This window comes from Hylobates moloch, unplaced genomic scaffold (assembly GCF_009828535.3).
Source record: "Hylobates moloch isolate HMO894 unplaced genomic scaffold, HMol_V3 SCAFFOLD_10, whole genome shotgun sequence".
NCBI lineage: Eukaryota > Metazoa > Chordata > Mammalia > Primates > Hylobatidae > Hylobates > Hylobates moloch.
This window is the reverse complement of record NW_026652285.1, coordinates 2,668,458-2,692,429: the sequence shown is the minus strand read 5'-3', so window position 1 is coordinate 2,692,429 and position 23,972 is coordinate 2,668,458. Positions and strand designations below refer to the sequence as shown.

General features: G+C 42.0%; 1 protein-coding gene across 1 annotated transcript in view; it reads right to left on the bottom strand.

Annotated features, from left to right (window-relative positions):
• ANKFN1 (ankyrin repeat and fibronectin type III domain containing 1) overlaps positions 1-18,272 on the bottom strand; it is a 354,546-nt gene extending 336,274 nt beyond the window's left edge. Inside the window, exon 1 of the mRNA XM_058445882.1 lies at positions 18,247-18,272. Coding sequence (XP_058301865.1) covers positions 18,247-18,267 — 21 coding nt within the window. The 5' untranslated portion in view covers positions 18,268-18,272. The remainder of the gene's footprint in view (positions 1-18,246) is intronic.
• Between the last annotated feature and the right edge of the window lie 5,700 nt (positions 18,273-23,972).

Genomic DNA, 23,972 nt, shown 5'->3' with positions numbered 1-23,972 from the left:
GCTCCTGGCCCATCCACCAAGCTAATTAATCCTGGAGACAGGATTCCCGTCTGTACATTGTTCCTTCCCTGCCATGAATCAAAACCACTGGCTCCAGTCTCCCCAGCCCTAGTCCCTCACTTCCTTCAAAAGGGAGAGTGAGTACAAAAGGCCAGCAGAGATGGAAATAAGACAATGCTTCCTGGTACTTCTACCTTCAAATGGAGGGTTCCTAGCGAAGCCCTGAGACCATTTCCCATGTTATGCATTTCCCCGGCAGTGCCAGTCCCTGCTTCCTTAGAGACTCTCACTGAGTTTCTAACTCCTGAAAATATCTTTCTTGAGGATCAGCCCCTGCCACACCTGGTACTGAGAAAGCTTTACCATGCCTGCTCTCCATTTCCTTCCAGCCCCCCAAGATAAGTTTAAAAGTTGTTCTTATTCCAGAGACTTACATCAACTTGAGAAAATAGGGATGTATGTGTGTATGGTGGTGGTAGTAAGGGCAGGTAACTAGATATATAAATATGGGGACTATACATATATACATATGTATGTGTGTATGGTGGTGGTAGTAAGGGCAGGTAACTAGATATATAAATATGGGGACTATACATATATATATGTATATATATATATATAATTTTTTTTTGACAGAGTCTCACCCTGTAGCCCAGGGTGGAGTGCAGTGGTGTGATTTTGGCTCACTGCAACCTCCGCCTCCCAGGTTCAAGGGATTCTCCTGCCTCAGCCTCCCAAGTAGATGAGACTACAGGCACGCGCCACCATGCCTGGCTAATTTTTGTATTTTTAGTAGACATGGGGTTTCACCATGTTGGCCAGGCTGGTCTTGAACCCCTGACCTCAGATGATCCACCCGCCTTGGCCTCCCAAAGTGCTGGGATTACAGGCATGAGCCACTGCACCCGGCCTGTTAGGTTATTTTAATACATTTAATGAAGATTGGCATTAGACACAGCCCTATACTTCCTGATGATCCACTTAGCTCCAGCAGCCTGTCTGCCTCCTGCAGACTCTGTCGCTCCCTCTCTGAGTTCTTATAGCTCTTATACGTACTCCTGTATTTGCATTGGTAATTATTGGCTTAGGTGTCTATCTTACTCTCTGGGCAGGTATCCCTGAAGGGGCAGGGAGCCTTCCTTCTTACTCCGGGAGGAGGAATACAGTAGGAGCTCAATAAATGTTGACTGACTGAGTGAATGGGTGACTTCACTAATCATTTTCTTTGACTCCAAGGTCATTTTTTGAAGATTCTTCCATATTTGTTTTTCACGATGGAGCAAAGAAGGTGAATGAATCCCTCAGTCTTAGAACAAGAGGATACTTTCAGGACCTGGGATGGGGGCTTGCAAGGTCTTTTTTCTTCAACATAGCTGCCACCGATCCACGTGGATTTACCAGATCGGCCTGATCAGGGCCTCTCTCTGTGAACCCAATCTCTGCAGTCTAAGCTTCTGGATAGATCATCAGATTGACCAAAGTCAACGTACCCACTTGATTAGGATTACAAAGAGCAGCCTTGGGGGACTTGCTCTTGCCTGCTGCCTCCCCAGCACAAGCACCTTTAGGGTTTGTCACTGAGGCTGCCAACAGGGCAGAACAGGAGTAGCAGGGCAGCTTGCCATAATGTGTTATTAACGTCTCTACACTGAGCCCTCGGGATGGCTTGGCGCTGTCTCCTGGGATCTCTAGGAAGCCTGCTCTGCCACTCTGATCAATGCCCATCTTACTTTTCTGCCTTTCTTAAATCTCCCACTCATCCTGCTACCCTCCATCCCTTTCCTTCTCGCTTGGTGGATGTACTACTTCATAAAAATATTAGAAGCCTGGGCATCGTTGCTCATGCCTATAATCCAGCATTTTGGGAGGCTGAAGTGGAAGGATCACTTGAGGCCAAAAGTTGGAAAGCAGCCTGGACAACATAGTGAGATTTTGTCTCAATAAAACATTAAAAAATTAGCCGGATGTGGTGGCGTGCCTGTAGTCCCAGCTACTTGGGAGGCTGAGGCAGGAGGATTGCTTGAATCCAGGAGTTCAGAGTTATAGTGAGCTATGATTGTGCCGCTGCACCCTAGCCTGGGCAACTGAGTGAGATGTCTCTGAAAAAAAAAAAAAAATGATGATAATAATTTTAAACGGAATTAGAAGCTCTCTAATGGAAATTAAATTTTTCCTGCCAGGGCCCCACACCTCCCTGCCTCTGCACAGTTCCTCTGCTCCTCTCCTTTAGCCCTCCTCTGGCCCGGGGCCAGGCCTTCAGATGATTTCTGGATGTGCCTCTTTGATGCTCTCTAAAGACCATTGTTTTCCCCGCTTTCTCTTACATCTCCAAACTCCCCCTGCCTTCTGGATCATTCCTCACAGTATTCAAGCAGGCTCGGTTCCCTCCATATTAAAATGAAAACAAGACTCCTTTGAAACCACGTCTCAACAAAGGTAGTAATCTCTAGTCAAAATTCTAGAAGCAATGGTCTAAGCCTACTGTCTCCACTTATCCATTCACTCCTCAACCTCCCTTTCCAAATGGCCTCTACCCCTCTAAAGTAACTGCTCCAATTAGGGTGATGTTGGGATTCATTAGCACCTGTATGAAACCAGCATCATCATGCTAACAAGATGCTTCATGATAATAATGAAATATAGGCTTATCAACAAGTTGTGTGAATTCTAAAAGTGTTTGTGAAAACAAACAAACTAAACCAAAACAAAACAAGAAAAAACAAAGCTAAGAGCTTATGATGTCTATCGATATTCTAGATATGACAATTATCCAAAATGGTAGCTGGATATTCTAGATATGACAATTATCCAAAATGGTAGCTGGATATTCTAGATATACAATTATCCAAAATGGTAAATTAGTCTTGCAATTGATTATAACCACAAAAATACATTTCCTGTGAATTTAAAATAGCCTATGAAAAACAATTGCAGATTTCTTATTTAAATTATTTAGTGAATATTTACTGAGTAATATGTGCAAAGACTTGAGTTTGAAATGGAAAAGGAATAACAAATACATAAACAACTTGTCCCAATTCATTAGGAAAAAAAGAGGAAAAACACCAACAGTTGCTGAAGGCCTGTCCTATCTGCCTGATGAGGTTATTACATTTCATTCTCCTAAGAGTCCTACACAGTAGTCACAGTAGTGATTACTATCCTCATCAGACATTTTTTTTTTTTTTTTGGTGACAGAGTCTCACTCTGTCATCCAGCCTGGCAGGATCTCCTCTCACTGCAACCTCTCACTTCGTGGGTTCAAGCAATTATTGTGCCTCAGCCTCCTGAGTAGCTGGGACTACCGGCATACACCACCATGCCTGGCTAATTTTTGTATTTTTAGTAGAGATGGAGTTTCCCCATGTTGGTCAGGCTGGTCTCAAATTCCTGGCCTCAAGTGATCTGCCTGCCTTTGCCTCCCAAAGTGCTGGCATTACAGGCGTGAGCCACCACACCTGCCTATTCATCAGACATTTCTAGTGGTCACTGACATCTCGTTCACCTCTCTTTCTGAATATGTGGAAGCCTGCGTTTTCCAGGCCCACTGAGGTTGGGTCTGTGACTAGAAGTGACATAGGTCACTTCTGTGTTGGCCATTAATTGCTTAAGTGAGAGCCTTTACACTCTCTGTCTCCCTCTTCCCCTGCTGTAGCACTGGAAGTTTTCACATGTTCCAGATGACATAGTGGTAAGGTGGTGAAGCCTCCATCAGCCTAGGTCCCTGAGTGACTACATGGTGCAGAGCTTCCTGTTTGCCTGCAATGGATATGTAGTATGAGTGAGAAACTTTTGTCATGCTAAACCACTGAGATTTTGGAGTTGTTACTAAACTATAGTGTAGTACATTTGAATATACACAATGAAGGTATTCAGGAGTCAGGTAACTCACCCAAAGTCACCTAAGGCAGAAAAGTGGGGCTACAAACCCAGATATAATTGGGCTCCAAAGTTTGCACTGCTTTACCACACCATGCCAGCTTTCATAATTATGTGAAGTCCTTGGCATACAATTGGAATTTAATAAGTATTTTATCCCTATTATTGTATTATTATTATTGATAGTAACTTAGACCTTTTCAACATTTGAGCCAAGGTTTTCAATTACATATATATATATATATATATATATAGATAGATAGATAGATAGATACACACACATATATCTATGCACACACATATGAATGTGTATATATGTAACATATATGTATACATGATATATGTTTATATAGCATGTTTAACATAATATTTATGTGTATATGTATATTCATTTAACTTCCACACTAAGCTCATGAGGTAGATCTTAGTAAATTTCTCTCTTTATGTCCATTTCTTCCTTTCTTCCTTCTGTTAAACAAGTCACTATTGATTTTCTAAGCTATGCCAGGCACAGCACTAGGGCTGGGTATATAGTGATGGCTGATCCAATAATTAAAGAGATTCAATGATTTCTGTCATGACAACTAATGGGAAGAACTGGACTTTGAACATAGGTTGTCTGATTTTAAATTTCAAGAGTTTATAATCTAATGGAAGGCAAAGAAAGCTACACAAATATTCAATATAGCAGTCAAAAAGCTCACAGAGGGGGTATAGAGTTTGTTGTCAATAAATGTTATAACTAAACGAAAAAATACTATGGGGATTAAGGAGTGCCAAGTTTACTGGCAAAGGCTTCAAGGGAGAGTGGAACTCACCTCAGCTTTGTAGGGTGGGTAAGATTTTTTTTTTTTTTTTTTTGCTTTTGTTTTTTTTTTTGAGGCAGAGTCTCGCTTTCTTGCCCAGGCTGGAGTGCAGTGGTGCGATCTCCGCTCACTGCAAGCTCCGCCTCCTGGGTTCACGCCGTTCTCCTGCCTCAGCCTCCCGAGTAGCTGGGACCACAGGCACCTGCCACCACGCTCGGCTAATTTTTTGTATTTTTAGTAGAGACAGGGTTTCACTGTGTTAGCCAGGATGGTCTCGAGCTCCTGACCTCGTGATCCACCCGCCTCGGCCTCCCAAAGTGCTGGGATTACAGGCGTGAGCCACGGTGCCCAGCCAGGGTGGGTAAGATTTTGATTGAAAACTGTGACTGAAAGCATTTTAGGCCATTCCAGTGGCCTAAAATGTTCAAAATGCATTTAGAGGAACTGTTCAAAATGCCGTTGGCTGCAGTATAGGCTTCACGTTAGAAATAGTAGGTGGTTAAGATGGAAAGAGACTGTAGAATTGTGGAATGCTAGAGCAGGAAGCAACCTCAGAGATCATCCCATCGAGGGAGGTAAAGGGCTTTGATTTCAAAAGTTAGCTGGTCTGTTGGAAGTGACTGCATGGATGATTTTGAAGCTCATTAGGGCTCAGTGGGAAAAAGCCAAAGATCAATTAATGATGAATTCCAAGGACACTATAGGAAAGTAGTGGTGCCTGAATGTCATTCATCTGGCATCTCTGATCTTGTCCAATCACTTCATTCATTTCACGTTCAAGAAAACTAAGATCTAGAGAGGAAAAGCAACTCTTCAAAGGTAACTACAAACTAGAGAGGGAAAGTAGCTCTTCCAAGGTCACATGGTTACATTGTGGCATAACTGGAACTAGAACAAGGACCACCTGATTTCTTTTTTTATGCATTTTTTCTTCACCCTAGGCACCAGATTTTGGAAGATCTAGTGCATTCGAACTATTGGTAGGTGAGAGGGAAGCTCTGCAAGTTTTTCAGCAGGGAGATTGCATTGAAATGATGGTGAGAGTATGGTAGGCAGACTGACATGTGGAAAACAGAGGCAGGGAAGGGTTAGGTAAATTCCCAAGTAGAATTAGAACTCATGGACTAGGACCTGAATCGTGGCACTAGAGGTAAAAAGGATGGATGAGTGTGAGTTCAACAGAGGAGGAACAATTCTTGTTGGTAACAACACTGGCACTGTTGTTCATAAACAGGATCAGATCCCTGTTCTGGAAAGTGATGTTGAAAAGAACGTTTTCCTCCAGAAAACCCAGACTAATCCCATGTTTAAACAATCCTTGGATCTTATATTCCAGGCTGAAGTTGATTGTTTCACTGAGTGCCAAACACCCATATGAAAACTAAAAAAAGAAGAGTCCAACATCTGAATGTTTGATCTATATGACGCCAAGCATCCCACGCGGCTGATTCAGAGGCAACAAGAGGGTGTGTGGTGCTGACTGTTGGTGTGGACGTTTTATAAATTCCACTAGGACTCTGAAAAATTTGGGTATGTAGAACATGTTACCTAGACAACATTTATTTGAATCCTTTTGGCAGATCTACTTCACTTAACAAGGAAATGAGACATAAAGCATACCCTATCTCATTTAAATAAAATTCTGCTTAGAATAGTGAGTGGCCTAGTTAATAGTGGTCTTGTGTAATATAGAATAGCAGTCTATGTAATAGCAAGTATAATGGCATGGAACACTCACTTGATGGGTGATTATGAAATATTTTCTTAAAAAAAAAAGTAATTGCTAAGCCAGAGCTAGATAGAGGATGGTATAGAAAGAAACAGGTCCTATGTGACCTTAAAGGAATCTGCATTTGGGTTTACTCAACTTTAGAACATTTAACAGAATGAAAGGCACATAGCAGTTAATCAAGCAATATCAATTTTCATTCCATGATACTGACACAGAGCTTAAAGTTCATAAGGCAACTCGAGTGAACCTATTTTACAGGATGAAAAGCAAATTAGTTGGGCTCTGAAACATTAACTAAGTTGTCCAGTGCCACCTAACAAGCAAATGATGGGGATCAGGTTTGATGCCTTTTGGCTCTAAATCCAGTGTACTTTTCACTACACCATAATAATGAGCATTTCATGTATATTACCATTTCTTCTTAGTAGGTTATAATTTTGGCAATCTGTACTGGATTTTATTTTCCATTGTGGCTGTGCAATAGTTATCACCATCAAGTATTTTTAACTGACAGAACAGATTTCTATTGAGAAACAAATTGATGCATTATCCTGAGAAACTGGCTGAACTTTATGATGAGAGGCCCCAAGAATAATCTATAGGTCACAGACAATTTTCAACTTGGAATCTCGGGGGCATTTGACTGTGTTAAAAAGACTTTGCTATTTTCAAATAAAGAGGCTTTCAGAACTTCCAGATTGTTGATATTAAGAAAGCTGTGTCTCTAAATCTTTTTTCACTTAATTAATTCATTTCTTCATTCAATCATTGATCTAGACATTAAACATTAATCATGTGCCACTACTGTGCTAAGGGCTGGAGAATAAGAGGTGAGATAGACAGTCCCCACCCTCAAGCAGCACAGAGTCTGGGTAGAAACAGACAAACTCACAATGAATTAGGGTACAACATGAGAACAGATCTGGTAGAGATGGGCAGCGAACTATGGCATATTGAGGAAGGGCATCTGACTGAGACCACGGAGTAGGGAGATGAGCAGAGTATTCTCAGAGGATCTGGCATCTAGGCTGAAGTGCAACACATGATTAGAAGTCATCTGGATGTAGAGGAGGGTGGGATGCAATGGAGGTCTTTCTGGGCCAAGGGAGCAGCAGATCCAAAGGCACACATGGGTGGAAAAGCAAGGTGAGCGGAGTATGTGGCCGGAGTTGAGGGGAATAAAAGACAAGGCTGGAGATATGGATGGAAGACAGATCATGAGAGGCCTTGGGGGTCCACATTTTTACTGTTTGACTCACATAGGGGATTACTTTTTACACCAAAGTCACACCTGCTATTGCTGATGCAGATTTACCCAAATTCCATGATGATGTGTACAAACACCAAAACACACACACCACACAAAACACATCACATTATGCCTACGCTGAGGAAAGAGTAATAAACCAAAACTGTTCTGCATGTCTAGATGCTTTCTCCCTCATAGATGGGAGTTGGCGCCTTCAGTCATGTAGCTTATGTGTTTGTTCAGATTGTCTTCTAAGTCTGATGGATTAATATTCACAGGCATTGGAAGGGAAGGAAAAGAAAGGCAAACACTATTAGGTAGAGCTAAATGGACGAGTTCTCATTGATGGGCAGGCCTCGTGGCACTGCTGTGCTACTTTTCCCCCTACAAAGATGTCAACAGCATAAACTACCTCTAAACTTTCAGGAGTAAGCTACCTCTCAGTTCCTTGATCAGTAGAAACCTGTAGCCAAGGGCACATCTTTCCAAGGAAACATAGGTATGGAGGTATGAAAGTCGGCATGGGTCATGGAAGAAGCCCACAAGTATGTGTGTTGAGAAAATGTGAATCACAGAATTATAAACCAGGGGAGCTGGAAGTTTTAGGAAGCAAGCTAGATAGCCCAGGAGCCAGCCAGGGCTTTCTGCACCGCTACATGACTATTATTTGCTTCATATATTGCTCGAGGCTGGACAGTGTCAAGTTTAAACAGTGGCTAGTGTCCAGATGAAAATCTGTATGCGTAGTGGAGGTAATAATGAGTCATTTCTGCTTGGCTCTGCTCTTAGAAAAATCTCTGTGAGCAATGTTATAGGCAAAATTGGCACCTCGGTTAGAAACGGTTTTACCAACTTTCATTTCTTAAGGTTCAAGCATGAGTTTAAAAGAGAAGGAACGGGTTGGGGGAGAAAAACCTGTTTATCTCTGTTCTGATGAGCTCAACCAGCAAGTGTGGAATGTTAAATAACTCTGTAGACTTTACTAAGCGATTACTCTTTATTTCTTTTTTTTTTTTTTAGGCCGGAGTCTCACTCTTGTCACCCAGGCTGGAGTGCAGTGGCGTGATCTTGGCTCACTGCAACCTCTGCCTCCAGGGTTCAAGCTATTCTCCTGCCTCAGCTTCCTAAGTAGCTGGGATTACAGGCGCCTGCCAGCATGCCCAGCTAATTTTTGTACTTTAGTAGAGACAGGGTTTCACCATATTGGCTAGGCTGGTCTCGAACTCCTGACCTCAGGTGATCCACCCGCCTCAGTCTCCCAAAGTGCTAGGATTACAGGTGTGAGTCACTGCGCCTGGCCCATTACTCCATTTTTACTAAAAGTGTTATAGATAAAATAGGTGTTTGCTAATTGATATTTCCACTCATTTGTGTTTACAATATGCAGTTACAGCCTAAATTTTGTTCCCTCACCCAAATCCATATGTTGAATTTCCACACCCCAGCACTTCAGAATATAATTCTATTTGGAGATAGGGTCTTTAAAGAAGTACTTAAGTTAAAAAACAAAGTCATTAAAGTGGACCCGACTCCAATATGACTGTGTCCTTATAACAAGAGGAAATGTGGACAGATACGTACAGAAGAAGGACCACACGAAGACCCAACGGCAGGATGGCCATCTAGAAGCCAAAAGAAAAGCTTAAAACAGACCCTTCCCTCACTGTCCTCAGAAGAAACCAACCCTCTTGACATCTTGATCTTGGGCTTCCAGCCTCCAGAACTGAGAGACAATAAATTTTGGTTGCTGAAGCCACTCAGTCTGTGGTAGTTTGTGAGGTGGCCCTAAGCAAATAAATATAGATGCATACTTATTATACATAGATATTATTAAGTTTGTAATGTGGACATTTTAAATTTGGTTACAGAATCCTGACTTCGTTTAGGTAGGGGAGAACTACCTCTCCTTAGTTTTATGTATTCTTGGTGAGACTCTAAATAAGACCCCCTGCCCTGACTACACTTGGGGGTGGGGTGGACATGTGACCCAAGCTAGGCCAATCAGACTCTTTCCTGGGACTTTGACTTTGAAGTGGAACTAGGATGAAAATAACAATAGAAACTTACTCATGGTGCTGATCGGTGAAGCTGGTAAAGTTTCTGCTCTCACATCTGTGTTGCCGCCTGCATCCTGCATTTTGGCAAACATGGTTGTCCAGCATTCCCATAGACCCTGAGAACTGTCCCAAATCTTCTACAAATTATTTTCTTTTCAGTTAGGAAGACACATTTTCTACAGCTTGCAAGCAATTGTATTTCTAATTCAATTCATGAATTTTTTTTTGCTGAAATCTAAGAGAAAAGTTAATTTTTTTAATTTAAAATCTTTTCCGTGTCTAGTTCTTTTAATCCTCTATAGGGTTTATGCAATAATTCATCATTCAATAAATGTTTATTAAGCATTTATGTATCACATATTATGTTAGCTGATTTCATCAAAATACATGCTGAAAGATGTTCTGAGTAATGTGGGGAATTAGAAATTTAGAAATTAGTTATTTCATATATTAACAAATTCCATTATATACAGCCTGTATAAGTTTGTATCAGCAGCTCAAGCAAATTTCATTTAAACCTAGAATTTTAAAATCAGGAAGTATTTATTGAGCACCTACTGTGTATGAGTTTCATATCAAAGTAATACAGAGTGGGATACAAAATGGAAATAATGATTATCTTCCCTGAAGGCAGTTACTAGGACCCCTTCAGATACATTTCTCAATTAGTAAATAGGAACAAGTTCTATAGTGAATGCCAAACCTTAAGACAATGAGAAAAGTTATTCTGAATCCTGTTAACCCTAATGATACTACCACGATAGAATTTGTTGTGTTTATACTATGCTAAGCAATTTAATGCATAATCTCATGTAATCCTTACAGCAAAACTCTGAGGTTGATACTATTATAATCTTTATTTTACAGAGGAGAAAACTGAGGTTGAATGAGACTAGGAAACTCTCCAGCAATCTTTATAGTTCTTAAAGTAGCATACAAATCTCCTCTAATTCTATTTGACCTTTGGCATCACCACCATCTCAAGTATTAGAGGCCAAAACAGCCCTCTTGTTTTTTCAAAATAGTTAACAAAACAGAACAACTTCACACGCCAAGGTTCAATAGCATTAGAACCTGTGCTCTATGTGCCACTGTCTCTTGTCTTCTCCTAGGTTTAGAATCTTGATTTATTTGATCATTCCTTCTTCACCTCTAAAGTATCATTACTGTTTGATTTCTGAGCCTGGAGGGTGTGAGCTTTGGCAGCAGTCTCTACCAAGACTGGAACTTCAGAATAAATCAATAGGCATTTTCCACGGGATTCATCACAATGGGATTTCATACTTATCATTACTTGGCTCCTAGATTAATTTAATGGAAGCAATCGGCAGCTCCCATCTCTTATAAAAGTTTCCATAAGACAAAACATGAGAGCTGTGTTCCATTTTTTTCCTGGAACTCTTTATCTCTTATGAGCATCGGTAATCAAAGTGGCATTTACTAGCTTGGCAAATGAATAAACCTTTACTTTCCCACAAGTTCAGTTGTAGGCATCAAGCTCTGCTAAAGTTTCCATAGCAAACAGACCGCTGAATGTAGTGGAAAGTAAAGAAAAAGAAAGAAAAAAAGAAAGAAAGGAAGAGAAAGAGAAAAGAAAGTTAGCTATAAGGAAAAACTGTGTAACAAGGACCACACTGATCCTACATTACTTTCCTAGAAGCTGGCAGAGTTTGTAATTTTTATCATTTACCTTTCTCTCCGCTACACCAATTCCTAGGGGAGGGTTCATTTTTTATTCATTCTGAAAGTTTACCATCAATCATCCTCTTAAAGAGCTTGCCAGAAACTTGGACAGAGCCTCATAATAAAATTGCAGAGACAGAGGACTAATTGATTTCTATAAATAATGTTTAGCTGTAAAGATATGAAAGGTGGTTAGAACCACATGTATTAATCTCCCTTTTGCTCCATCTGTGTCTGCAAAAGCAGACTGTACCTTGACAAAGTACCCTGACTATTTTGCCCTGCAAACACACAGCAGGAGATTAACACCAGATGGCCCACCCCTCCCATCTCTCTGCCCTGCCCTCCTGCCCTGCCCCCAACTCTGGTCAAATCCTCTAATTACTCTATCCCCTGCCCCACCCCGGCCCCCTTGGTTATATTCTATAATTTTAAAATGCTATTTCCATTACAATCCCTGCTCTAACAGCATGCAGGAAAGTTGACAGTGCCCCATTTCTCTCTGCCCCTCCATCTTTCTGTCGAACAAACAAAAATACAACCCAAACCTCAAACGCAAAAGCATTTAATCCGACTGCAAGACTGACAACGTTCAAGAAAAACAGTAACTACTGGTGCTAAAGTGTTATTAATGCGTGTGTCTTGGAAAGGGGGAGGGTAGAGGTTAGAGTATATCTCCAGTGGACACTCTCACATACTACTAGCTTTAATCACATCGAATAAAAACACTTAGCAGTTATTACTTGTCAACATCTTATAAAATGGGAACAAAATTATATCTGGGGAAATATATGCTGGTTGGACAAAGATAATGCTATAAATCTCATATTTATTTCGGAGTTGCTGAAGAAATGTTCAGAACGCACAGAAGTAGTATCTGCTGAGGCTAACTGTGATATGCTGAAATAAAAGGCAAATTAGAGACAGGGCAGGGCCTGTGTGATAGATGTCCAATTCTAAATTATGAAATTAGGTCATTACAGACTCGAGTGCTGATTCATAAGGGCAGCACTGTAGCCTGTTCGGTCAATCAGCTGGTTCCAATCCCAATTAAACACAAAACAAAATGTCACACTTAACATGGAATATCATTTTCTGGATATTGATTAAATGCAGAATGATGACTTTCATTCAGGAGATGGGAAGTTTTCACACTAGACAGAATTCAACAAAATTGGCCCATTTCTTCCTCTTCTTCTTCTACTTCTTCTTCTTCCTCCTCCTCTTCTTCTTTCTTCTTCTTCTTCTGCTTTTTTTTTTTTTTTTTTTGGCCCAGACCATTCCTAGATGGTGGTAAATATTTTCTATAAATAAGAATGCTAGGGAATCTTGTTAATGGGGCAACACAAATGACTAAATTGCTGTAAATAAAGCAATTTTATATTAGTTTACTTCTGATGGCATCAAATATTCTTGATAATTATCCTATTTGAAATATGGTAATAATTTTAAAAGCTTTCACAGATACCTTCCTTTTCTGTAGCTTTTCACGTGAGGCAGATCAAAATTCCCCAAAGCTTTTATTTTAGGGGGGAAAATACATGCGGTGTTTAGCAATTTTAAGCCTCAGTAAAGTTAACTACACTTATAAAAAAATCATTTATTTTTAGCATGGGCTCCTCTATAACATTCCCTCCCTCTCCACATGCTGTGTTGTTGTCTGTCTTTACCCCCTTGAATCTGCTTGCTCAATTCATTTCAGCAGTTTCTTATTTTGATGGTACATTCCAAGAAAGTGGAAGCTGTTCTAGCTCCACTTGCTTTGTCCAAGCCCCCAGTGGCTTAATGAAGGCTACTAGCACTGATAACAGGCAGCAATGTTTTAGATTTGCTGACTTTTTCTTATAGTTTCATTTCATTTCATTTCTGCTAGGGCTGTAACCTCATCTAAGCACCAGGATGGAAGAAGGCAAATGGAAGGGAATCATTGTGGAGGCTAAGATTGCTTTTCTTCTTCCCTTTCTTTTTAAAAAGGTCTTGGGTTGGGAGGATGAGCCCATGTTGGAACTGGATTTTCATGCCACTTGAACTCAGTTACTGACCACCTTCTAGGAATTAGGCAAGATAACCATTGGGGTGTATGTGAGGGGAGGTGCTCAGCCTGCAAATTAGCTTGAGTGTTAGGGCACCAGGTGACTGATGCAACCCCGAGTCCATGGTGTTCAAATGGCTGAAGCATTCCCAGCAAGTGAAAAATTAGCACATCTGTTCATTGGATCAGTGGGAGGAGCCTACTGAGCCTGAAACACCATGGCAGATGCGTCTGGTGGATTATTTAGCATTCCTGAAAGCTGGGGTGTTCTCCATGTAGGCTGGCTGGAAAGTTATGAGTGCCAAGGAATACATGGCACTATATTTATATTACCTGGAGTTGAAGAACTGTGTAACCCAGTTTCCACTGCTTAAGGCAATAAGCCTGAAATCGGGAGTGGAGGGGAAGATGTACCACTAAAGCTAAAGTTCGGATTCCACGTATCCAATCAAGTGAAGCCTCCACTGCTTTCTGACCTATAGATTTACACCTATAAATGTACCCTCAAGCACTAGATTAAAACCTTGAGGTAGGTAAGTAATCACTTGTCAAGACTGAGTGCATCGGTAGGTTTAAAGGAAGTAGAGTCCATGTAGAAGAGCCTATTTAAGTGCCTCAGTGAGAACTTGGAAATCCAAACACCTGAAGCCAAGCTATGAGCTTCTTGAGTGCCAGGCAGGGAAATAGTCCCTGGTAAGACACCACAGTCCACACATACTCCTAAAGTCTCGAGAGAGGAAGGAGGAGTTGCCAGGAAGACCTATTTGCATTTGAACTGTGGTCTCTGGGAATAAGCAAGCACTGTCTCCCAGTGTGCTAATGATGGTCATCCAAGGGTATAAAGTGATGAGCAGCCCTGAGGTCCAGCTGATCCCTGACAGGTGTGTCCCAGAGAGACCCACTCAGCAGTGCACATTCAAGTTGTGGTCGTCAGATAAAGCTGCTGCATTGCCCATTTCCTGAGCCCTCTACATTCCTCCTCACCTGTTTTAGATAGCTGTCTCTGGGTCTGAAATAGTTAAGAGCAAGTATTTGGGATTCCCTTCTGCTCTACCCAGGTACCTATGCCCAGAGTCCCCATCCTCTTCCTTTTCTGTCCCCTGCCAGGTGACCAGTGTGTTTCTGCTGGCTCCCAGTGGCCTGAGATCTCTCACTGCAATATTCTACCAGGAAAGTGCTCTCCTCAAGAGAACCTCTGAATCCCACTGTTTTGGAGACCTAGAGAGGCCAGCCCTTCCTATTTGGTAATATCTAAGCTAAATACAATAAAGCCATGCCAATTAAGGGAGAAGAATGGTGTAGATGGGGGGCTGGCAAACTTTATCTGTAACGTGCTGGCAAGTAAATATTTTGGCTTTTTGGGGCTATACAGTCTTTGTTGTAACTACTCAACTCTGCTGCCCTGGTGTGAAAGCAGCCACAGATAGTATATAAATGAGTGAGCATGGCTGTGTTCAAATAAAACATTAATAACCAAATAAAACAATAATAACCAAGTCAAATAAAACATTATTTATAAAAACAGAGGGCAAGCTAGGATTGCCCTGTGGGGCTGTAGTTTGCTAACTCTAAGTGTAGAAGAAAGAACATGAGGCAGGAACAAAGAACCTGGCCCCTAGACACAGCCCTGACCTTAATCAGCTGCAAGACTTGGAACAAGTCACCTTACTTCTTCCTTTCCCACCTCCCACATTCCCAAAATGGAGCAAGGTAGAAAGAGGATAATATATGAAACCCACCATGCACCTTACTTTTCCAGTTGTCTTGCTCATCTGTGGCCCATAGTGCAAAGGTCATGGGATTAGTTTGGACAATAACACTATCATTTTAAGCAGCTCCTTTGAGATGACATATGTAATCTCTCTGCTTTCATCTTCACAACTCATTGAGGTAGATAATGTGATCCCTCTTTAAGAGGTGAGGAAACAGGCTGGGTGTGGTGGCTCACACCTGCAATCCCAGCATTTTGGGAGGCCAAGGTGGGTGGACCGCTTGAGGCCAGGAGTTTGAGACCAGTCTGGCCAGCGTAGTGAAACTCTGTCTCTACTAAAAATACAACAACAACAAAAATTAGCCTGGCATGTTGGTGCATGCCTGTAGTCCCAACTACTCGAGATGTTGAGGCATGAGAATTGCTTGAACTCTGGAGGTGGAGGTTGTAGTGAGCCAAAATTGCACCACTGCACTCCAGCCTGGGTAACAGAGTGAGACTCCATCTCAAGGAAATAAAAAAGAAAAAAAGAGAGAGAGAGAGAGAGAGAGAGATGAGGAAATGGAGAAGAGGGAAGTTAAATAACTTGCCCAAATTACATAATAGGTCAGCCTCAAGATCAGGATTCAAATCCAGGCCTATCCAACCACATCCAAGTTTCCCAGACACCATGTGACTTCCCACATAGGCTGCTTAGTTTCCAAGCCTTTCACTCTAACCAACCACTTTGCAGATATCGTCTATAGAACACTGTTCTCCACGCAGTTGCCGGAGTGATCAGATATAATTATTTCTATGTAAAAATTTGTCCAATGGCTTCCCATTGGTCCCTATCATGACCTACAAGGCCCCTGTGATCTGTGTCATCTCACTCTAACCCTCTGACCTCTCCTCTCTGCTTCACTCTGTTTCTGCCCCAGGCACCTTGCTTTGCCTTAAGACATGCCAAGCTCACTCCCCAAATCAAGAGCCTCATCCTTACGGGGGTCCTCAGCCTCGAGCCAGTGCTATTCTCCCAGTGTAAGCATGGCTCATTCCTTCACTTAAGTGGTGCTTCAGCTTAACTGTCACCTCCTCAAAGAGAACCTTCCTGACCACGCTATCCAGAAAAAAGGAAAGCTCTTGGCTTTCAATAATTACCTGTTGATTGTTGAATAAATGAAAGACTATATTGGAATGAAGTGACAGAACGTGGCTGGCTTAGGAACAGCTGCTTAGCACATTCCAAGGGCAGAGATTCAGACCTCTCAGCAGTGAGAAGTCTTGTCTCATGGAAGAAAGGATAGCTTGCTTGCCTGTATCAGAACAAATGACGGTACTGCTTTGTGTCATCTTCAAGAGTACCTAATACAGGAGAGGTGACACAAAACTGGGAGAGATTAGTCTCATGACTCTGAATGAATGTCAGAGTTACAAGGGACCTGAGGAGGAGTCCTCTAAGGTCTAGCATTTTCCAGCTTCCAGTCTATGAGCCACTTCTTGCTCTACTTCCTCCTCTGTCTGCCGTGTTCTCTTTGCAGCAGCTGTTCTTGACCAGACTGGCCTCCCTCTCCCAAACCCTCCTATCCCCCAGGGTTGAGGGGGGCATGAAGGCTTTAGATAACTACTTTTGTTGGGAAAACACTGTTTTCATTTAAACCCTATCACTTCATGGATGAAGAAACTGAGGGTTAGAGAACTGAAATAGTATGGCCCAAGTTCTACCACTAATTAGTGTCAGATCTGAGCCTAGAGCCTAAGTCTTCTGACCACAAGACTAGTCCTAGCTCTACACTTCATGGAACAAATAGTAATGATACCCCACATTGTTCATTCAATTCAATTCTACAACCATGAATGGAGCCCCCTAAATGTACCTGGCCCCCTAACTGGTTAGAATCAGGGGTAAAATATTGAAAACTGTACAGTTCCTGTCCCCAAAGGGTTTACTGAAAGTTTGAATACATAGTAAAAGGAATAACTTGTTGTTTTTTTTGTTTTTTTTTTTTGGTATTGGCATATTGGTTAATAGGTTAATGCAGTAACCAGTTTAAACTCAGCAAGTACTTCAAGGTACCTTCTCAGAGGTTCCATAAGTAGTTATGCTTAGGCCTCACTCTGGATGTGATTTTATAAGGAAAGAAAGAAAAAGAAAGGAAGGAAAAGAGAGAAAAGGAAAGGAAAACTGAATGGTGCTCTGGCCTCCTCCTTTCATGCCTTACTTGCACTTATCTCTGCTTTTTTCAAAGGTCTTAAACTGCAGGTTCATTCTTGAAAAGCTTTTTGGTAAGGTCCTCACCTATTCTGAACTCCTGAGGAGAAGTGAAGTAGCTGAATCAGTTCCTCCTATTAGTATCCCCTACCAGGACCTCAGCCAGGACTTCAATAATAACCTTCTGAATTATCATAGAAATCTGTGATTAGTATTAACCAAGTCAGTAACAGGCATTTCCCCCCATCAACCAAAGGCACATCTGAGGTCTTCTGGACCAACCTGGGTCAGTAACAGGGATTCCAATACCACCGACACAACCCACAGGGTTAGTATGTGTCAATCAGTCCTGCCCTGCCTAGCCCTGGCTCAGCTCTTCAGAGATGACCTCTTACAAAAAAAGTCCACTTCCAACTTTAGAAAAAATTTTACTTCTTCATCATCATGACAATAAAGTCCATAAAAAGTGAGAGAGAGAGAGAAGGAGAGAATCCATGCGGGAGACAGTGAGACCACATGCACAGGCAGAAATCATGAGCAAGAGTTGGTATTAACATGGAGACAAGTAATCCCTGGTTTCCTTGCTTTATATAAATGAAATGATAAGGAGAAAAGAGAAAACAGACCATAAAGTAAAAACTTGTCTCTAGAAGCCTCTCTCCTTTCATCTCCCCATTCTCCCACCTCCCAAAAGACAAAGACACACATTACAGACCCAAACTACTTCGGATCAACATTTGCCTGTTTACAGAAATGAAACCAGCTTTCCCTCTGCCTGACCATGGATGCTCACCAGCTAACGCCCGAATTCACTCGCCCACTCAATTCACATTTTCCTGCCTGTTGAATGCAAAACAATGGTCTCCAAACACCAATTACCGATATTCAGAACTATTGTTTTCCTACCCTGGTTAGAGACGCCTCCATGAGAGACACAGGACTGAGCTCTTGAGTTGAAAGAGGACCTGGGGGGTGGAGGGAAACCCCTTTGCGAATGTCCACACGGTCCCGTTGCCAAGGGAACCCTGGCTTTATCCAGGGAGACTGAGCATGGCTGCCTCTCCCACGGCTTGGCTCCGGGAGTGTCCAGATTACAGTGCAGGGTCAAGAGGAGAGGCAGGGAAAGTGCCACGCAGGCTTGGTGACAAAGAAATAGTTTTCAAAGAATGAAAGAAATGGTGAAAAATATCTTAGGAGGTGCCCGGTAGGGAGGGAATAAGTTTATTGATGATGCTGCAATTAGATTTGAGTTGGTCTTTGTGCCCCTGAAAGGAGTGGGATTCGAAAGTATATCTGAAAGGAGACAGGGTGGGAAGGAAAGAGAGTGAGACTGAGAGAGGAAAGGTTGAAAGGGGTGGGTTTTAGCCTCCTTCTGCAGATGCTGAATACTAATCAGGTAAACAATTATTTCATTAAGATGCTCAGTTGAAGCTTTGGAATGGATTATTTTGGCTACTGGATTGGTTGGAGGAGCTGTCCGGCTGTTTCCTAGAAGTCTGGTGGGAACTGGAGGGAAGATGATAATATAATCTTGATAGTCAAGCAAGTTTTTATTTGGCCTGCACTTTAAGGGCTGAGGTTGGCCTTTCTTTTCAGAGAGAAATCTCTTGGAAAGTGTGCCAAAGGAGGCACATCATGTGCATGCTTATTTTGAAAACCCATTTGTCAAAGGAAGAGTACGTTGAGCAGTGGTTTGGAGAGTTTGATTGGACCCTGATTCCTCACCTAGTGCCTGGCACAGTGTAGATGTTCAATAAAACATTTGCCGCCTGAATGGTTGCTGAAGGAAAACTTGTTTCCAGAAACTTGCCTGTCCAGCAAGGATGAGTACTTTGAAGCAGTTGAGGCTCAGGGGATGTGGCTTACCTATTGACCCACAGATGAATGGGAACGAAATAGAGGACTTGAGCCCAGAGCCCCATTACCCTTGATCATGATGTCTAATTGCTTTTTAAAAAATAGAGAATTCAAGGGAACCCTCTATCTAAATATTGCTGCTACTATACAATAGGAAAAAAAATGGCAAGTAAATGAAAAGAAGTAATAACAGGTATCTCTGCAGGTGATCTGGGCTAAACATGGAGTGAGGCTATTCGTACTGAGTTACAGGGATGCACTCAGAAAAATTAAACACACACACACACACACACACACATTTCCCTGCAAGATGGTGAGCTTCTTATATTACTCATCTTCCAAGGCTTAGCTCTGGCATCAGTTACTCCATGAACTTGCCATTACTATCCCCAACCTCAGCTTCCACAGTACTTTTTACAGTTTTTCCTCAGAATGCTTATCAAATGGATTTAGTTGTTGCTGCATGTGTATATAATCACAGGAACGGCCCTCCACCAGAATAGAATCTCCTTGATGGAAGGCACCATGCTTCATTCCTTTTCTTTAAAAAAAGTCTTTAATACTTAGTAAAATGCTTGTTACATAGGAAGTGCATGATACATATACTCAAGAATTGAACAGCAGTGAGTCAATTTGTGAGTGTTTTGTTGAGTGTCAGCTACATTAAGCTCAAGGGAAGATTCAAGTCAAGGTGAAGGTATAGTATCTGCCTGCTTTGAAAAGTTTAAAATCTATGTAAGATGAAGGTGACTTGGTCTTTAACATTACTTAGGCTTATTGCAGTAAGTGTAGCTGACAGTAACAGAAGTAATGCTTTTATTTAATGGATAAAAACCAGCTCTCTCAGTGGTGCTGCTGGTCAGATTGTGGCTATGAAACCCCAGAAACTCAGAGTTGAAAAAAGGCCCAGTTAGGCTTGCATGGTACATGCTTATTTCTTCTTTTCAGTACCCTTGGCTTTGTCAGCCCATCTCCTCTAAAGAGGCCCCATTTAAGGGCACATTTCCTAGTAGTAGACAGGCTGGAAATAGCCCCATCCCAGCACTTTCTCCACTCTACCATGCTGCTTATTTTATAAAAAGACTATGCTAAATCCAACAAAACCTACTACCAAAATGTACAAATTACAACTGGCACATAGCCACAAACCCAGTATTTTAGACATTCATATCATTTGGGAATATCTGGACCCAGATTTCCTTCTTATTTTCTTCAGGGGATGATGGCACAATACATACTTTGCATGGCTGACAGCACTAACCAGGGCAAGATTCCGACCAAAGGGAGCAGGGTCCTGTCCTCACTGCACCTTCACGGTGAAAACAGCAGGTAGAGGGTGTTAGGTGCCAAAGTGAGTAATAGAGGACCAATGCTTTAAGGTCATAAGGAGGTCACAGATGAAGACTGAGGACCACAGAGGTGGCTGCATACTGAGTGAGCAGAGATGGGACTACACTCTTAGCCTGGAAACGCTCAGCCACAGCTTCCTTAGTGGGCTCCCCATGTCAGGTCCTTGTCCCTCCATCCTGCCTCTCACTCTGTCCCCAGAGTGAGCTCTCCAGGCTGATCATGCCACCTGGTCAGGTCACTCTATTCACTTCCCCGGTGTCCCAAATCCTTTCCCAAATAATCAACTAATTATTTCATCACATTCTTTCTCTTGCACTTTCCTTTGCCAATATGTGACTCAAGTGACAGCAATGTCACTGATATCTCCCTGAGTCAGCTGGCAAGATCACTCTGCTTGGGCTAGGGAGCAATAAGCGAGACATCATGGAATGAGAGTCTTGGTGGAAGGAGGCTAACCTGGGGTTATATTACACTACAGTGGCAGGGAGGGACAATATTTTGGTGCTCAGCATTTATCATAAGGTGCTGAGCATTTTGGGAAGAGAATGTGATTAGCAGAAGAATGCCCAAAGGAAGGGGAAAGGAATTAGAATTCAGTCGTATCTACTACCCAAGTGCATTTATAACTTCTGGGCACCAACTAGCTTCTGCTTAAACCAATATCATTACCACACATTGGGATCTCAAAGTTAAATGCCTACAGAGGCCAGCTAAGTGAGACAAATGAGGGCAGTGGGCTTTGTGTCAGGTAATAAAGAGTGGTGGAGACTGTGGCAAAATAGGGACTGAATGCTATGTGTAAAGGGGGTGTCAGTAACCCGGCTCCAGCTGCTTACTGACGTGTGGGGTTCTGACCCAGTACTGCCAGGATTTTCATATTTTTAAGAGAAGCTAGAAATGTGAAACTGTGTGAAATTTCCTAACTTAATCATATTGATTCCAAGTGTTAGCAAACATTGTGTAGGTCAAAGAAAATTACAAATTGATGGGCCACATCTAGTTTCTGGGCTGTCACTTTGTGACCTCTGCCCTATATGGAACTTTCCAGTGTGTGCATAGGTATCTGCAGGCAGGGGTTTGTAGCTGTTGTCAATAATTCAGGCCAAAACACTTACATAGAAACATTCTTCGGGTAACAAGAGAGTCATAAAAAATGTCAACATGCTACTCAGCAAAAGAGAGGGTGATCCAGTGAACGGATAGAAAAGAATGGAAAACAAAATAATGTAATAAGATCTACACCTCCTCAGAAAGCACAGCTTTGTTTGAAGTGGTGATGGGATTGATAAAGGCTTCCTTCCAACCCTGGAAGCTGGACAGCTCCAGAGGCAGGCTTCCCGAATCCTCCTGCAGGGAGGCTGGGCTTGTGGAGGGGTAGGGAGGGACATCGTCATGGAGAATAGGATTGCCATGCCAGGTGTGTAGATACATGTGTGGCTCAGCACAGGTTTTTCTTGTTCTCACTGGCCTCAAGCATACTTCTCCCAGCTCTTAGCCAGCATAGCCTCAAGGCTTCGCATCTTGGGAGGGGCCGACAATGGTGAAATTCCTCTTTCCAAGGAAGCTCTTTCTTTACCTGTGACCACCTGTAAAGGCACTGGCGCAAGTGCATGTGGCCCAGTCATTCCCAGTGGCCGCCCTGCCTCTAGCCCTCTCTGTTTAAGCCTGAGGAGGAAATAATGCTGGCCTTCAAAACCCTCTTCATCTCCTCTCTCACAGTGATGATACTGGGACCACCTCCTGAGAACTTGCCGTTGGTGCCATTTCAGCTCTTCTTTTCCTTTTGTTATGATTCAAGCCTCACCAGTTATTTTTCTACAGAGCTTACTCATCCCAAGACATCATTTTCTATTTCTACAGCCACCATCCTTTATCCAGGTGCCCAAGATTTCAAATTCCTTTTACTATTCATGGCCTGTGAAAAAGGGGTTTCTTGCCTCCAGTCTCTCCCCACTTGCCCCAAACACCACTTTCATCATGTCATCTCCTTCCATATTATTTATTATCTCCAATTAAAATACACAAACATGACCTGAAAAGACTACTCCCTCTCACCCCCCCCTCCCCCCCCCACTGCCTCCTTGTACAGCCTATCCAGTTACCTTCAGGCAACAGAAAGAGAATACGTTTTGGAATCACACAGACCCAAGTTTATGTCTTGACTCTGCCATTTGCTCCCTGTATGACTTGAACGAATTATATAACCTCTCTTGCCTGCAGTTACCTCCTCTGAAAGTCGGGATAAATAATACGTACCTTTCATGGTTGTTGGGAGAATGACGTAAGCAAATGTATGCTATCTCATTGTAAGTACTCAAAAAATAGTAGCAGTCATTAACATTACGCTCCACAAATGTAGCCTTAGAGAGACAAAATAAGAGGGTGTTTGAATCTGTCCGCACATGATAGAAATGTCAAAAGAATCTGAAGCAAAGTAAATAATTAATGGAAATGTGCAGTTATTTGTTCTGCTATTGGGCACAAGAAAATTTTAAGAATTTATCAAAAGAGAAGATAAAAGTCTACTGCCACCAAGCTTTAACAATTTTTTTTTCCTCCTGAACATTTTAGCTGTGTCATACCTATGTTCTCCTCCAACACAGATAGGTGGTTCTGGTCAAAGTCCCTGCATGTCCCCTTGTAAACAACTAGAACATGCTCAACCTTGTGCAATCTGGCCTGCAGTCACCTTCCACCTTCATAGCACAATTAAGCATGGCAGAGCGGAAACATGTGAATTGTCTGAGGTCAAACAAACCCAAATGTGAATCCTGTCTCTATTAAAGTCCTGGCTGTGGGACTGCAAGCAGGGTATTCAATCTCTCCAAGCCTCAGCCTCTTTCCTGTAAAATTAGGAGAATCATCCCATTCATGTAGGGAATGCTAGATTAGTGTCACTTCTAAAGGGATTCACCTATTTTAACTATGCAATAAATGTTACCTCCCATTTTGTTTCCATTTAAGTGGACTCCAATGTTTACATCTGCTAAGAAATTTCCTTGATCAAGTCCTTTTAATGCTAACTGCTACTTTACTCTGCACGCTCTCATCAAATGAAATTTTAAAATCTTAGAGTTACAAGAAAAAAGAGTTTTTGAGTTAGACAGACTTGGTTTTGAATTCTGGTTTCAACAATAACTAGCTGTGTTATCTGGAGAAGTCTCAGTTTCTTTATCTGTAAGACAGGAGTAACAACAGTTCTTCCTTTAGAGAGCCCTTATGAGGATTCAATGAAATAATGCTTAAAACAGGATCTGGCAGAGAAAAACAGGATCCAGCAGAGGGTAGCCACCCTTATTGAAGTGGCAAGTAGAAGTTGTAGCTAACAGGTTGAGATTTTTATCTTAACTTGACGCAAATAGTCCATTCCCATAACCTCTCTGTTTCCATATCTGGAAACTGAAAGTCATACACCTGCGTTATAT